At 50.4% G+C, this 13,519-nt stretch overlaps 1 protein-coding gene and 1 non-coding gene across 2 annotated transcripts; one reads left to right on the top strand and one right to left on the bottom strand.

Annotated features, from left to right (window-relative positions):
• Window positions 1-43: 43 nt before the first annotated feature.
• On the bottom strand, window positions 44-114 carry TRNAG-GCC (transfer RNA glycine (anticodon GCC)). The gene has a single exon. It is a non-coding gene; the product is annotated as a tRNA-Gly (tRNA).
• Window positions 115-4,536: 4,422 nt separating this feature from the next.
• LOC137485708 (argininosuccinate lyase) lies at window positions 4,537-12,674 on the top strand. Its single transcript, XM_068210339.1, has 17 exons — window positions 4,537-4,621; window positions 5,244-5,306; window positions 6,589-6,783; window positions 7,309-7,392; window positions 7,704-7,760; window positions 8,004-8,101; window positions 8,751-8,828; window positions 9,061-9,138; window positions 9,282-9,334; window positions 9,666-9,728; window positions 9,900-10,014; window positions 10,618-10,702; window positions 10,870-10,929; window positions 11,195-11,278; window positions 11,477-11,557; window positions 11,903-12,009; window positions 12,436-12,674. The coding sequence occupies exons 2-17, from the start codon at window positions 5,295-5,297 to the stop codon at window positions 12,584-12,586; spliced, it is 1,401 nt and encodes a 466-aa protein (XP_068066440.1). The 5' UTR covers window positions 4,537-4,621; window positions 5,244-5,294; the 3' UTR covers window positions 12,587-12,674.
• The last annotated feature ends 845 nt before the right edge of the window (window positions 12,675-13,519 follow it).

Raw genomic sequence — 13,519 nt, 5'->3', positions numbered from 1 at the left:
GAACTCAAAAAAAAAAAAACAAATAGAAACGAAAAAAACCAACTGCATTGGCCGGGAATCGAACCCGGGCCTCCCGCGTGGCAGGCGAGAATTCTACCACTGAACCACCAATGCCAGTGATGGTAACCACTCTTTCATCACATCCTTTGTATATATATCAGACAGAAAACTCTAATTTGTCTCCGAAATTATTCAAATTGGCAATTATCCGCTGTTAACTGTGACCAAGGCAAAACAGTAACGCGAAAATACTTTCAAATAAAATCTTGTACCATGTGCTGCGGGGCTGAAGTGGTTGTGTAATACTCCTGTTGTCTTTTACTGCACCCGTACATGCATCCATCAAATTCATCAGCACCGTGCCTTCCCCAGCTGTGACCGTGACTCTTTCCCATCTAAACCATGTGCTGTTAAATTTTCCAAGAGCCCTTTTCTAAAACCAGGTTCACGTCAATGAGTTCAAACAGCTGAAAATCCTAATGGAAACTGCAAGGAAAATTACCTGGCCAGGGAAAAATTAATTCCTTAATTTTGGTATTATCTCTCAGGGAAAATTTTATATGCAGATACAGCACCTCTAACTCCCTAAGGAATGTCATACAGATATATTTGCTTGCTTGCAGCTGGGATTTAAGAGCCTTTTAGGGATTTAGAGAACTGAATGGGTCAGCCTTGTGCCCACAACCTCTGCCTTGCAATTCCAACACAAAACCCACCAGCCACTGTTTTCTCCATGACCAAACCAGACAAAATTAAGGTTTTTCTTCTCCTTGGAGTGTTGCAAATCCTAAACCAATTCAGAGTAACACGAGCAAACTGCAGTACTTTAGGAAGTCTCCAGTGCCAAGGAGCAGCACCCAGTTCTCCAGGAACTTTCACCACCAGATATAGAAGTGCTGGGCAAAATTTAAAAGCCAACTGCAAAGGCTTTTCAGCCCTTTTAATTTGAAAACCCCTAAAAAAAGTTTTGGTGGGCATGTGCACCCCATCACACAGAGATAGAAATTTATTTATACTTCAAAATAAATTATTGTGGAGTCCTGTGGAAGAAAAAACGAGCCAGGAGAGAGGTCAGAGAGCTGCTGGTGTGACTCAGAGCACAGGATGTGATGGATGCTGCCCTTTTTCATGTCAGGATTAACTGGCCTTGTAAGTTGGCCAAAACTGGCACAGCAAAAGCTCTGTGACTGCTCTGCCATGTCCCAAACCCTCCACGAGCATCTGCCTGAAAGAAGGGAAAGGATGGCAGGTTTCATGTGAAAATACTGTATTTCCAGACAATCAAATTTCAGGGTTGCATTACAGAAATCTGCTAATCCTTGTCCACCTCTCACCACTCTCTTCAGCTAAGGGTTCAGAACCTTCAGCACAATAACCTTAATTCTCCTTTACATCTCTTTAGATCTCTCCTCCAGCAGTAAATTATTATATTTATTTCCACCATTTCCCCAAATTTTCACTCTCCTGACACATTTTTCCCACCATTTCCCCACAATTTCACTCTCCTGACACATTTTTCCCACCATTTCCCCAAAATTTAGCTTTCCTGACACGTTTTCCCACCATTTCCCCAAAATTTAGCTTTCCTGACATGTTTTTCCATCCTTTCCCCAAAATTTAGCTTTTCTGACATGTTTTCCCACCATTTCCCCAAAATTTAGCTTTCCTGACATGTTTTCCCACCATTTCCCCAAAATTTAGCTTTCCTGATAGGTTTTTCCATCCTTTCCCCAAAACTTCACTTTCCTGGCATGTTTTCCACCATTTCCCCAGAATTTCACTTTCCTGACACAATTTTCCAAAATTTCACTTTCCTGACATGTTTTTCCATCCTTTCAACAAAATTTCACTTTCCTGACACTTTTTTCCAATCAGCGCTGCTTTTTACAACCCAGATGAAGGGATGAAGGAGCATGACACAAACACCTCTTCCAACAGCTTTTTTTTTTTTCCCTAATAGAGATTTCCTAAACATTTCCCAGTGGAGACAGGAAGCCTGGTAGGCTGTAAATACACGTATGGCTCAGCTTCATCTCCACTGACACCATGAAAGGGAATATCAAGAGAGAACCCAGGGGGCAGGGGGTGAGGTCAGAAGGTCACTTTGGCTTTAATTGCTGCTCTCTAGGTGTTAGACAGCGATGCTACACCATCCATAGGGAATGCAGACATGGGTTTTTCCAAATGTGCTTAGCATGTCAACATTTTAACATTGTGATTGTTGCCAGTAAGGCTTGGGCGGAGAGGGGCCTCAGTATTAACTGTTGAAAGCAGGGGGCCCAGGGCTTGCTATTGACAGCAGATCTGCAGGGTATTTGTGTTCTTTGTCATGAAAGATGTTTACTGTGTTCAGCATTTCGCTCAGCACCCTATGGTTTCTATTTTTTTCTTTTTTTCCACATTATTTTTTTTCCCTTTTACATTGAAAAATGAGTTAAAAACAAAGTTAGGGGTTTTTTGAACAAAAATATGTCAGCAGGGCTCTGTGTCAGCCGAGCTGACAGTGCGTTTGTACGGCACGTTCAGCCCATGGAGCTGTTTGCTTTCTCCAAAGCAAAAGACAGACAAAAAATTATGTTTTTAAAAGAAGGTGCACTGTAGCTGTTCCTGCCATCCTTTTCCTTCACAGTCCTGTTGTGAAAAGTGAATTTCCAGAGCCACCAAAGCTCCTTTGGAGCTGCACACCCTCAGCATTGCACTCTTCCAGCAAAAAAGTGATATAGTAGAGAGAGACTGATTGATTACAGTAGTACAAATAAAGTTCAGATATTTGAGAAGATTCAAATATATTTAATTAAACTTCTCTGTTCTGCAGAATTGGCAATTTACTCTCCAGTACATATTTTCACCTCAGAAAGGGTGGAGCTGGGAATATTGATGTAGGAGTGATTTGCCATCCCCATTTGCCAGAAAGGAAAATGAGAGGGAGACTTTCCCTTCAGAACTTTCCCAGTATTAACTGTGGGATGAGGATTTTGAAGTTAATCTTTCTGTTTCAAATAAATCATTGAGAGGCGGTGATGGGAAGTGGAGAGACATCCAAACCAGAACAAATGGAGAAGACAGTAATGAGAATGCACTTCAGTTTGCATTAGAAAGTATATTTGGCATTGCTATTTTACTGTTTTCCCCTCAAAAAAGTTCAACTCTCCAGCTCCAAGCATCCTTAAGAAATCCTATTTCTTCGATGTTCATTTTTAAGTTGAGGAATTCTGCTTGTATTTTGTTTTACTTCCACTCTCATTATAAAAATATTAATCTACATCCTACATTGTTTATTATACAGAAAACATAATTATTGCCTGTTTGATCTAAAAATAAAGAGAGAATTCATCATTTCCTAGATACATGCTGGGGCAGGAGCTGAGCAGAGCACTCCAAGCCAACTAATCCCTGGGAAGTTTGCTAAATCCACAGTGGCATTGCTGACAGATCCCATGTGGATGGAATATCCCCTGTCACATGTAATATCAGACACAGGCTAACAAAATCTTATTTACACCCATTCACTCTAGTTATAAACCCAGTGCTTAATGTTTTCACAGCATATTGGCAATCTCCTGTCAAAGCCCAGAGTAAGGACAAGGACACTTTGAAAAGGTGGAGAAGACGAGAAAGGTGGTAAAATTGAGGGATTTCACAAGAGGAAGGAATAGGACTGCAAAAGAATTGAGAACTGTTTCCGTTTCCCAGTGGAAAAAGGAAAAGGGGATAAGTTGTGGAACTGAGAGAACAGTAGAAAACAACAAGAGGGTCAGTTTAAGGGAGGAAAATCCAACAAAAAACGTGGATGAGAAAGCTGAAATATGTTTCCTGAGCTCTGTGAGAGGTTTGGACAATGTACATGGAAAAATATTGCACTGCAGGAGCTCACTTGGAGGAAGCAGCAAATATTCAGCTTTCTGTGGAGGGGCTGCAGAAAATGCTCTGTGTGAGGAGTTAATGAGAAATTTGTGCTAAGCCACAGCTTTGCTGCTCTAAAAGGTCTCTTGTGCTTTCCATCAGTCACTTCATTCCACGATATTTAGGGTGTGATGAGTTTAGGATAAAGGCTATTGCCATAAGTATAACTCCAAGCCCCACAGCCACTGCCCGAGGCTCTCAGGTGACCCCACAACCTGGGGACAGCAGGGAAGCCCCAAATCTGGGGCTGCAGCATCTTTCCAGGTGGGATGAACACTTTCATCCATGCAGAGATGGGAAAGAACAAAAACCTCCCATCTATTTTTTCTGTTTGCTGGGTGGCAGTGGGCACAGAGCACTGGATAAGTTCTGTTTATATTAAAGATTGCTCGTTGGAGGGGTGTGACGCAGAGAGATGCGATATTCCCAGCAAAGCATTCCAAGGATATTCCTGACCTGTCCACAGCGCAGGAGAAGCATCACTCGAGCATCCCTCCCAAGTCGCCCTGTCCAAAGCACAGCCTGCCCCAGAGCCGCAGCGCAGGGGTGGGAAGGGACATGGGGGACACGGGGGGGACCCGAGCGGGGCCGGCCCCGGGCACACCCCGCCCCGGCGGGGCGGGCCGAGCCGTCAGCCCCGAGCCGAGGGCTGTAAAAGCGGGGCAGCGGGGCCGGGGAGCAGCGAGCCACAGAGCGGCCGGGGCTGCGTGCGGAGCAGGTGAGCGGTGCCCGGGGACCCGAGAGCGCACCGGGAGCGAGGCAGGGCGCGATGCCCGGCGAACCGGGAGCGCACCTGGAGCGATGCCCGGGGAATTGGGAGCGCACCGGGAGCGGGGCAGGGCGTGATACCCGGAGAACCGAGAGCACACCTGGAGCAGTGCCCGGGGAATTGGGAGCGCACCGGGAGCGGGGCAGGGCGTGATGCCCGGCGAACCGGGAGCACACCTGGAGCGATGCCCGGGGACCCGGGAGCGCACCGGGAGCGGGGCAGGGAGAGGTGCCCGGAGAACCGGGAGCACACCTGGAGCGATGCCCGGGGACCCGGGAGCGCACCGGGAGCGGGGCAGGGAGAGGTGCCCGGGGAACAGTGAGCGCACAGGGAGCGGTGTCCAGGGAACCCGGGAGCGCACCGGGAGCGGGGCAGGGAGAGGTGCCCGGAGAACCGGGAGCACACCTGGAGCAGTGCCCGGGGAATTGGGAGCGCACCGGGAGCGGGGCAGGGCGTGATGCCCGGGGAACAGTGAGCGCACAGGGAGCGGTGTCCAGGGAACCCGGAGCGCACCGGGAGCGCCCCGGGAACGCGCACGGCGGCAGCTGAGCATCTCCGCGCTGTCCCGCAGGTTGCACCAAGTGCCAGGATCGCTGCACAAACGAACAAAACGTCGTCCGAAATGGCAGCCGAGGTGAGGGGGAGCTTGGCTTTGCTCCTGGTCCTTCTCTGCTCCGTTTGGAATGCATGGGATCAGCATCCCTGGGAGGGTTCAGGAAACGTGTCCGTGTGGTCCTGAGGGGTGTGGGTTAGGGGTGGTCCTGGCAGCGTTGAACTCGCTGATCTTGGAGGTCTTTTCCAACCTTAATGATTCTGTGAGTGGTTTTCCCGGGTTTTCAATGGAAAAGGCCACGGCGTCTTTGCTGCAATAAGCCACCGTGCCACTTCTGATCCTGGCAGTGAAGATGTACCTGGACACCTCCTCCCACCCCAGCCCTTCGCTCCCAGCAGCACCATTCACTCCCTGTCCCCTCTGCCCACCACGGGGTGTAAAACTTTGGTTTTTTCCCCCATTTCCCCCCCGCGGCAGCTCCTGCAGACAAGCTCAAGAGCTCCCGCACTCCGAGCCTTCATGCTGTCCCCGCAGGCTCCCTCCTGCCCTTCCCTGCGCCAGTCCTTTGGGAAAAGAGCCACTGCTGTCGCGGTCCCTGCCCGCTGTCCATGGTAGCTCCGCCGCCCGCCCGGGGCCGCGCACCCGCCGAGCCCTTCTGGGGCTCCTTTGGGGTTTTCTCTTCCCTTTTCATCTCATTGGAACATTTGTAACACTGAAAGGCACTCAGGCCTCCCTTTCTGCAACCTGCTCCTTTGCCGGTTTTATCCTAATTTTATGTGACTACGTCGTGGGTTCTGGAGCTGCTTCAAACGGTAACTTCAGACACTTCATAGCTAAATGAGTGTTTTAGAGCATGTGGTTTGTGCTGGCCCACAGCTCCTTGTCAGCTGAATATTTCCTTCTAGTCTCCCTAAAAAAAGTGGGAATTTTTTAGTATTTCAAGGATCAGATAACAGTTTTCACTATATCCCTGAGTCTTTTTTTTTTTTTTTTCTTTTTTTTTCTTTTTTTTTGTCAGGAGCCCTTCAAAGGGTCAGAGATCAGCAGCTGCCTTAAAAGAAAGTTCCATGCTGGTCTTTCACCACATGCCCTGATGCTTATTTTCAGACAGTCCTGCAGAAGTCAAATATCTTGGAGGATCCCCAAGCCAGACCTGTAGCCTCAATTCTAGTGAAAGTGACATGCTCTAAGTCCAAGGTTTTGGTGGTAGAGACTGAATAAAACCATTCCTGAGATGCTCCTCAGTTTTACTTTGATAAAGATTTTTTGAGATTTTGAGATTTTTCTTTGATTGAGATGGACATGAACTGATTTTTATGGGATATATCCATAAATCTGTGTCTCTTCCCTTCATTTCTTGCAGGGGGACAAAATGATGGCAGGAAGGTTTGTAGGGAGCACAGATCCCATCATGGAGATGCTCAGCGCTTCCATTACTGTTGACCAGAGACTGTCTGAGGTGGACATCCAAGGGAGCATGGCTTATGCCAAAGCCTTGGAGAAGGCTGGAATCCTGTCCAAAACTGAGCTGGAGAAGATCCTGAGTGGCCTGGAAAAGGTATTTCTTCCCTTCACAAGCTCTTGTGTGTGCTGGAATGAATCTTTCCTTACCTGACAGCATTTAAAGAGTGCCTTTAAATGTCCTCGTGTCCTCTTCAGACTGAGCAGTCACTAGGAATCATTTCAGTGTGAAGTAAGAACATCCTTTTCCTGCTGGCATGTGGAATTTTGAGTCTGGCTGCCTAGCTTGGCAGAGAAGTGCTTTTATAAAATATCCATTGTTGTTGTTCACCCACCCTGGACAACGGTGAGTCTGTGCAATGTTTTATAGCAAAAGCTTTGTGGATGATGCTAAAGAAGAAATCACTGACATTTAAGCTCAATTTTTCCTTGTAATGATTAAATCCTCCATAACACTGCAGGATTGTCATGGATAGAGAGGTGAATCCCACCAATAGTATGGAATATCAGGATGCACTGAGCAGCCTGAATGCAAGAGTTTGCATGAGACTTCTGGGAATGCCAGGACCTGTGATTTGCTGGGGACACAGCAGGGTAACTGTGATGTTTCTGCTGTTTGCAGATCTCTGAGGAATGGTCCAAAGGAGTCTTTGGTGTGATCCAGACTGATGAGGATATCCACACTGCCAACGAGCGCAGGCTGAAGGTTTGGCTCCTCCAGCCTCTTCTTCCTGATCCCCTGACATTAAGGGCTTGTCCTTCTGTCCCTCTGTGAAATCCCTTTAGAGAGCTGCTGGCACTGAACCCCCCAGGGAACAGCCAAGGGTCTCCAAGCCCCCTTTTTGGGCTGTACAAGCACAGAACCCAAAGCTGCAAAGCTGCCCTTCCCCAGAACACACCCCATGGTTACTCACAGGATCCTGGAGCTGAGTCCCTTCCAGGCAGGGGCATGTGCTCATGTGGATTGTCCTGTTTAGAACACAGAGATCCTGACAGAACTCCTGCTCTCATCCTCAGGAGCTGATTGGAGACGTGGCTGGGAAGTTGCACACTGGCAGAAGCAGGAATGATCAGGTATGGACAGAATCTTTTCTTCTCCTTTTGTATTCCTCCTCTAACTCACTTCAGGAGACCTCAGCCCAGAGTGGCCTCTAGAACTCTTCCTGGAGAGCAAGAAATGCTGACATTACCACAGAAATACAATCAAATGATGAAAGAAGATGCACATTCCCATCACACAGGACAAGGAGGGGTTTGCCTTGCTGTCACTGCATATGTGACATTCTTTGTGGCCTGAATGTGGCCAATCTCCCACAGGTTGTGACTGACCTGAAGCTGTTGATGAAGAATTCCCTCTCCATCATCTCCACACACCTTCTCCAGCTCATTAAGACCCTGGTGGAACGTGCTGCCATGTGAGTCCTTTCCCACAATGCCTGTTTTCCATTACTTTGGCCTTTTTGGGGCAGGAGACTCTTTGGTTTGTCCTTTGCCTGACCCCACTGGGCAGCAGCAGGGTCTCCTGTGCAGGGAGTTACAGCCAGGCACTCTGGGGTAGCCTAGTGGTCACAACAGCCCTTTTTTCTCCAGAGTTCACTTCACAGAACCTTTCCTCATCCCTCAGAGAAACTTTCCTTCATGCCAGGCAAAGGAGTTGAGGTGGGAGGTCCACACAAGAATTTGGAAGGCACCAAACCCATCTGAAGGAGTGGACAAAATGTTTCAGGTTTTTCTATAGGAGAAAAAGCACAGCTGTGTTACCTCCCTGTCTAGCTCTGCTCCTCACACTCCAGACCTGGGGTGGGCTGGGGAATCCTTGCCTGCCACAGAGGGGTTGCTGCTCCAGGCAACTTTCCAGGGAGATCCAGGGCAGATTCACCACTCTGGAATAGCTAAACCCAGTGTGCTTGGCTTGGAGGCTGACAGGAGATGGACCAGCTTCAGCACAACACAGGCTAAAGATCCTCAGTTTGTGACCTTGCCAGGACCTCTGGTGTGTCCCTGCCCATGTTCCTGTCCTCCCTGCTGTCTCTGCTGCTCACCTCTCTGTCCTTTCCCTCCCAGAGAAATCGATGTGATCCTGCCTGGCTACACCCACCTGCAGAAAGCTCAGCCCATCCGATGGAGCCAGTTCTTGCTCAGGTGAGCACCTCCCACCCTCTCCACCCTCGGGGCCCTGCTCTGCTGAGGGGACAGCCAGGGGTGGAGACAAACCAGAAGAGAAACCCCACAAACTGGAACAGGAATTCCCAGTGTGCTCTGACCAGCTGGGAATCCAAGCATGGGTTGGGAACTCCCTGTTCCCCATCCTTTGGCCATTCTCACCTCCTGGAGTGGGAGATTTTCCAGCTTCACCTCTCCTGTCCTTCCCCAGCCATGCTGTTGCTCTGACCCGCGATTCTGAGCGCCTGGGAGAGGTGAAGAGGAGGATCAATGTCTTGCCTTTAGGAAGGTAAGATCCACTGTATGTGTGATCACTGGGCCTTGCTTTGCTCTGCAAAGACTTCAGGGGTGCCTTCCCTGCTTCCCAAAGCTCAGCTTTGGATGGATAGGAAAGGAGGATTGATTGATTTCTGTTTCTTTCTCCCTTGGCAGTGGAGCTCTGGCTGGAAATCCCCTGGAAATCGATAGAGAGCTGCTGCGCAGTGGTAAATGTTATCCTGGGCCTGAGGGGCATAGGAGTACCTGTCACACCTGGGAGGGAGGGAATGGCACCACAGTGCCCCATCCTGGAGCCAGAGCCTTTAATTTTCCAGGATTTTTGCTGCAGAGAGACAGGCAATGCCAGTGAGGTGGGAGGAAGAGCCACCACCCCTGCTGCACTCTGCCTGTCTGGGATCATAACAAAAACCACACTAAACATGTTTGTGTTCCTGGGACTGCTCAAGGGCTCACACTCACCTCCTCTGGGGCAGCCTGGTGCAATCAGGCTCCGGTCAGGGCCAGTGTGAGCTCCTGTGTCCATCCCTTTCCTTGCAGAGCTGGACTTTGCTTCCATCAGCCTGAACAGCATGGATGCCGTCAGCGAGAGGGACTTTGTGGGTAAGCACAGCCAAAGCTTCCCAGCACTGGGGGAAGCAGCTCCTGACACCTTTCCAGTTACCCTTCTTTAACAAGGGACTGAAATCCATCACTAGGAAGTAAAGCCCCACTCAGGGTTCCCTGGCTTGTCCAAGCACCTTTTCCCCTCCTGATTTCCTGCCGTCCCTGCAGTGGAATTCCTCTCTGCTGCCACCCTGCTGATGATCCACCTCAGCAAGATGGCTGAGGACCTCATCATCTACAGCACCAGCGAGTTTGGCTTCCTGACCCTCTCTGATACCTACTGGTAGGTCTTTGGTCTCTGGTGAGGGATTCTCCTCAGCTCTCCACGCTGGGTGAGGCAGTGGTTGGGGTCTGTCTGTGCACAAGGCTGAGCCAGCATCTGGAGCCTGGCACAAAGGCACCCTCAGGGTGAATATTCCTCAGCAATGGTAATTTATTTCTGATTCCCTTAACTCAACCAAGTCTGCGTTTAGTCCAACTCCTGTCCAGGACCTGCTGACAGAGACAACTTCCTCTTGTGCTGGGAATGCTGCCAGAGCCCTTGCATGGCTGGGTTTGTGACTCCTTGTCTGCAGGGTGGCACAGCCACAGCCCTCCCTCCCTGAGATCACTTAGCCTGGCCTGCTGATACCACCTGTGCAGTGGCTTGGAGGCTTTTCCCTTCTTTGTGAGAGATGGGAATGTGTGGCAGCTACAGACAAAGTGCAAAAACAAAGGTGTTGCTGTGGGAGACATGAGAAACTCGGAACCCTCAGTTCACTGATTTCCTGCGCCCTAAAGAGGAGTACAAGGAAAGGGGATTTAGAGGTTCCTTTCAGAGGGCAGGAACAGGGATTTCAGCCAGAGGGTTTTGCTCACCAGTGCACTCCACACACCTTCCCTGCAGCTCTGGCAGCAGCCTGATGCCTCAGAAGAAGAATCCCGACAGTCTGGAGCTGATCCGCAGCAAAGCCGGGCGAGTGTTTGGACGGGTGAGCCCCAAAAAGGAGGAGGAGGGAGAGGAAACTGCTCCTATTGGGGCTGGAGAATCTCCTTTTTCTTTGCCTTTTCTTTGTAAAGAGCTGTGGGTTCTGGCCCTGCCCTGGGGCTGTGCTTTGCTCTGTGCCTCACTCCCTGCCTCTCCTGTTTCCCTCTGCAGTTGGCTGCAATTCTCATGGTCCTCAAAGGACTCCCGAGCACCTACAACAAGGACCTGCAGGTAAAGCCCTTGTTCCTCTCCACACCATCTCTCTGAGCAGACACAGTCATGCCCTGCCCTTGTGCTGTCCCAGCACTCCATTTCTGTGCACAGCCCCTGGCTGTGTGCTGGGAAAGGGGCTGAGGGAGGGGATGCTGCAGGTGACACCCTGAGTGCCGTGGCAGGATCCTCTGGGATCACGTCCCTGCTCTGCTGCCTGGGCTGTTCAGCCTGTTGTGCTGCACCAGGCTGGCTCAGAGCCATTTCCATTGCTGTTCCAACACAGGAGGACAAGGAGGCTGTCTTTGATGTCATAGACACCCTGAATGCTGTGCTCCAGGTTGCCACTGGAGTGATTTCCACCCTCCAGGTAAAGCTTCATCTTTAAAGTATTGAACATGGAACACATTCTGTGAGTAACACAGGGGACAGGGCTCCAGACTGGCCCTTAAGTGAAAATTCTTCAGTGCCTCACCCACTCTTCTCATTTTGGTCCCTCTTAGAGCTTATGTGTCCTGAGGAGGAGCTGATGATAGATAACATCTCCCTCTGCCCCTCTTTTCTGCAGATCAACAAGGAGAACATGGAGAAAGCACTGAGCCCTGAGATCCTGTCATCTGACCTCGCTCTCTACTTGGTTCATAAAGGAGTAAGTGCCCCAGGGAAAGCTGAAGCTTGGATTTCTTTGGATGCAGAACTGCTCAGTGAGGAGTTGGGATGAGGCCCCAGGGTGATGAGCAGTCAACAACCATGAAAGCTGAAAACACATCCTTTACATGCATCTCAAGCAGTGCTACCTGGGAGACTTCATAGTAATTTACACCCAAATTACTTGATCATAATTTATTCCTAAATCCTCCCCTCTTCCACCCCAGTACTGCTAGCATTGCCCTAAGGGGAAACAGGACAGCCAAAAAAGAAGCACATGCATTTTCCTCATGGAAAAGCAGCCCAGCTGCCTAGTCACTGACTGCCACCTCTGCTTCCCCTGCAGATGCCCTTCAGACAAGCCCACATCGCTGCTGGCAAGGCCGTCCACCTCGCTGAGACCAAAGGCATCACCATCAACAATCTCAGCCTGGAGGACCTGAAGAGCATCAGGTTTGTACCTCTGTTATTTCACTTCCCTGCACAGGCAGGGCTCAGCCTCCCTGACCTGCCTTCCCCAAAGTGCCTGGGCCGGGCTGCACCTCAACATCCTCCTGTCCTGATTACCACCGCTGCTCCTGCTGGGGCTGAAACATCTGCTGGAGGGGGACAACATCACCTCCCTTCCACTCCAGCAGGGTGGAACGGGCATGGGCAGGGGCAGGAGCTCTTGGGAGGGGCTGGGAGACACCTCTGCCCTGAGGAGGAAGCCCCCAGAGGGGTTTGGCTCTGAAGTTCCTCGGTGTCCCCTTGGAGGCAGCAGAAGCTCAGGAGCGCTTCCCCTCGGGAAAAGGCTCCGTCCTCGCTCCCTCAGCCTCTCCACAGGCACTGGGCACGTGGAGCAGCCCAGAGCCCCCTGACACCCCCCTGTGCCCCCAGCCCCCTGTTTGGCAGCGACGTGGCGCAGGTGTTCAGCGTGGTGAGCAGCGTGGAGCAGTACACGGCCGCGGGCGGCACCGCCAAGAGCAGCGTGTCCGCCCAGATCGAGCAGCTGCGGGAGCTGCTCAAGAGGCTCAAGGAACAGGCTTAGAGTGTGGGGAGAGATCCCGTGCCTGCAGCGGTGTGCCCGTGCCACTGATCTGGAGTTAATAAACACTGGGGTGTCTGTAGTTCACTGAGATCCTGCTCTTGTGTCTTGGTTCTTCGGGGTGAGGATGGGCTGAACTCAGCCCAGGTTTGAAAGGATGTGGGCTCTCCTCCCTTCCCGCAGGGGATGTGTCTCTTGCAGGGGAGGCTGGCAGATGGGGATTGTCATTTTTTACTCAGCAAAGTTCCTTACCCACCCCAGCCTTGCAAAGCTGGAGTTTTGCTCTGCCCCTTCTCCCCATGCTGAGGCAGCAGCACATTGTTGACTCAGAGCTGTAGGTCTGGAACACACGCAGGGAACAGAAATAACAAAGGTGTTGCCTCACCAAGTTTGGGGCAAGGGCTGCAGCACAGGCAGGACAAACTGCCAGCAGCTAAATTTCCAGCTAAAGTACCCCAGGAGACACAGAGTGCTTGCACCTTTGGAGCATTTGTGCTTTTAACACATTGAAGAAGGATCAGCAACAGCAAAATTCCCTTTTTCCACCTTCTCACCACTCTCAATCTCTCCTTATTCTGGCCTTAAATCCATTCTCTTGGCATTTTAACAGCACATTTTAATTACCTTTCCACAAACCTCCTTTGTGTTTGCTCCCTTCCTTCCTGCTGTGTTCCTGTTTTGGCTCATGTCTCACTCTCCAGACTGGTCATCTGGCCAGGAAATCACTTTTGCACACTCAGCTACCAGGCTAAAGGATCAAGAAAGCCACAGGTAGCACCAATACTCGACACCTGCAGTCAGAAGAACAGAGATTTCCTCATTGGCCCTCACAGTTCTTTTTCCTCCCATAAACTTTCTCGATCCATGCCATTCCCCTTATTTTTCCTGTTTGTATCTTCTGGTTCCTTCTCTTCAGATCCTCAGATGAACAGATTT

The sequence above is a fragment of the Anomalospiza imberbis genome, chromosome 20, assembly GCF_031753505.1.
Source record: "Anomalospiza imberbis isolate Cuckoo-Finch-1a 21T00152 chromosome 20, ASM3175350v1, whole genome shotgun sequence".
NCBI classification, from domain to species: Eukaryota; Metazoa; Chordata; class Aves; order Passeriformes; family Viduidae; genus Anomalospiza; species Anomalospiza imberbis.
This window is presented reverse-complemented; position numbering and strand designations above follow the sequence as displayed.

What these genes read in the sequence shown, in the direction of transcription:
- LOC137485708 (XM_068210339.1), top strand. An exon ending in GCAGAAGCAGGAATGATCAG is followed by an intron (nt 7,761 to 8,003) that starts GTATGGACAGAA and finishes AATCTCCCACAG; the next exon opens with GTTGTGACTGACCTGAAGCT. An exon ending in GAGTGATTTCCACCCTCCAG is followed by an intron (nt 11,279 to 11,476) that starts GTAAAGCTTCAT and finishes TCTTTTCTGCAG; the next exon opens with ATCAACAAGGAGAACATGGA.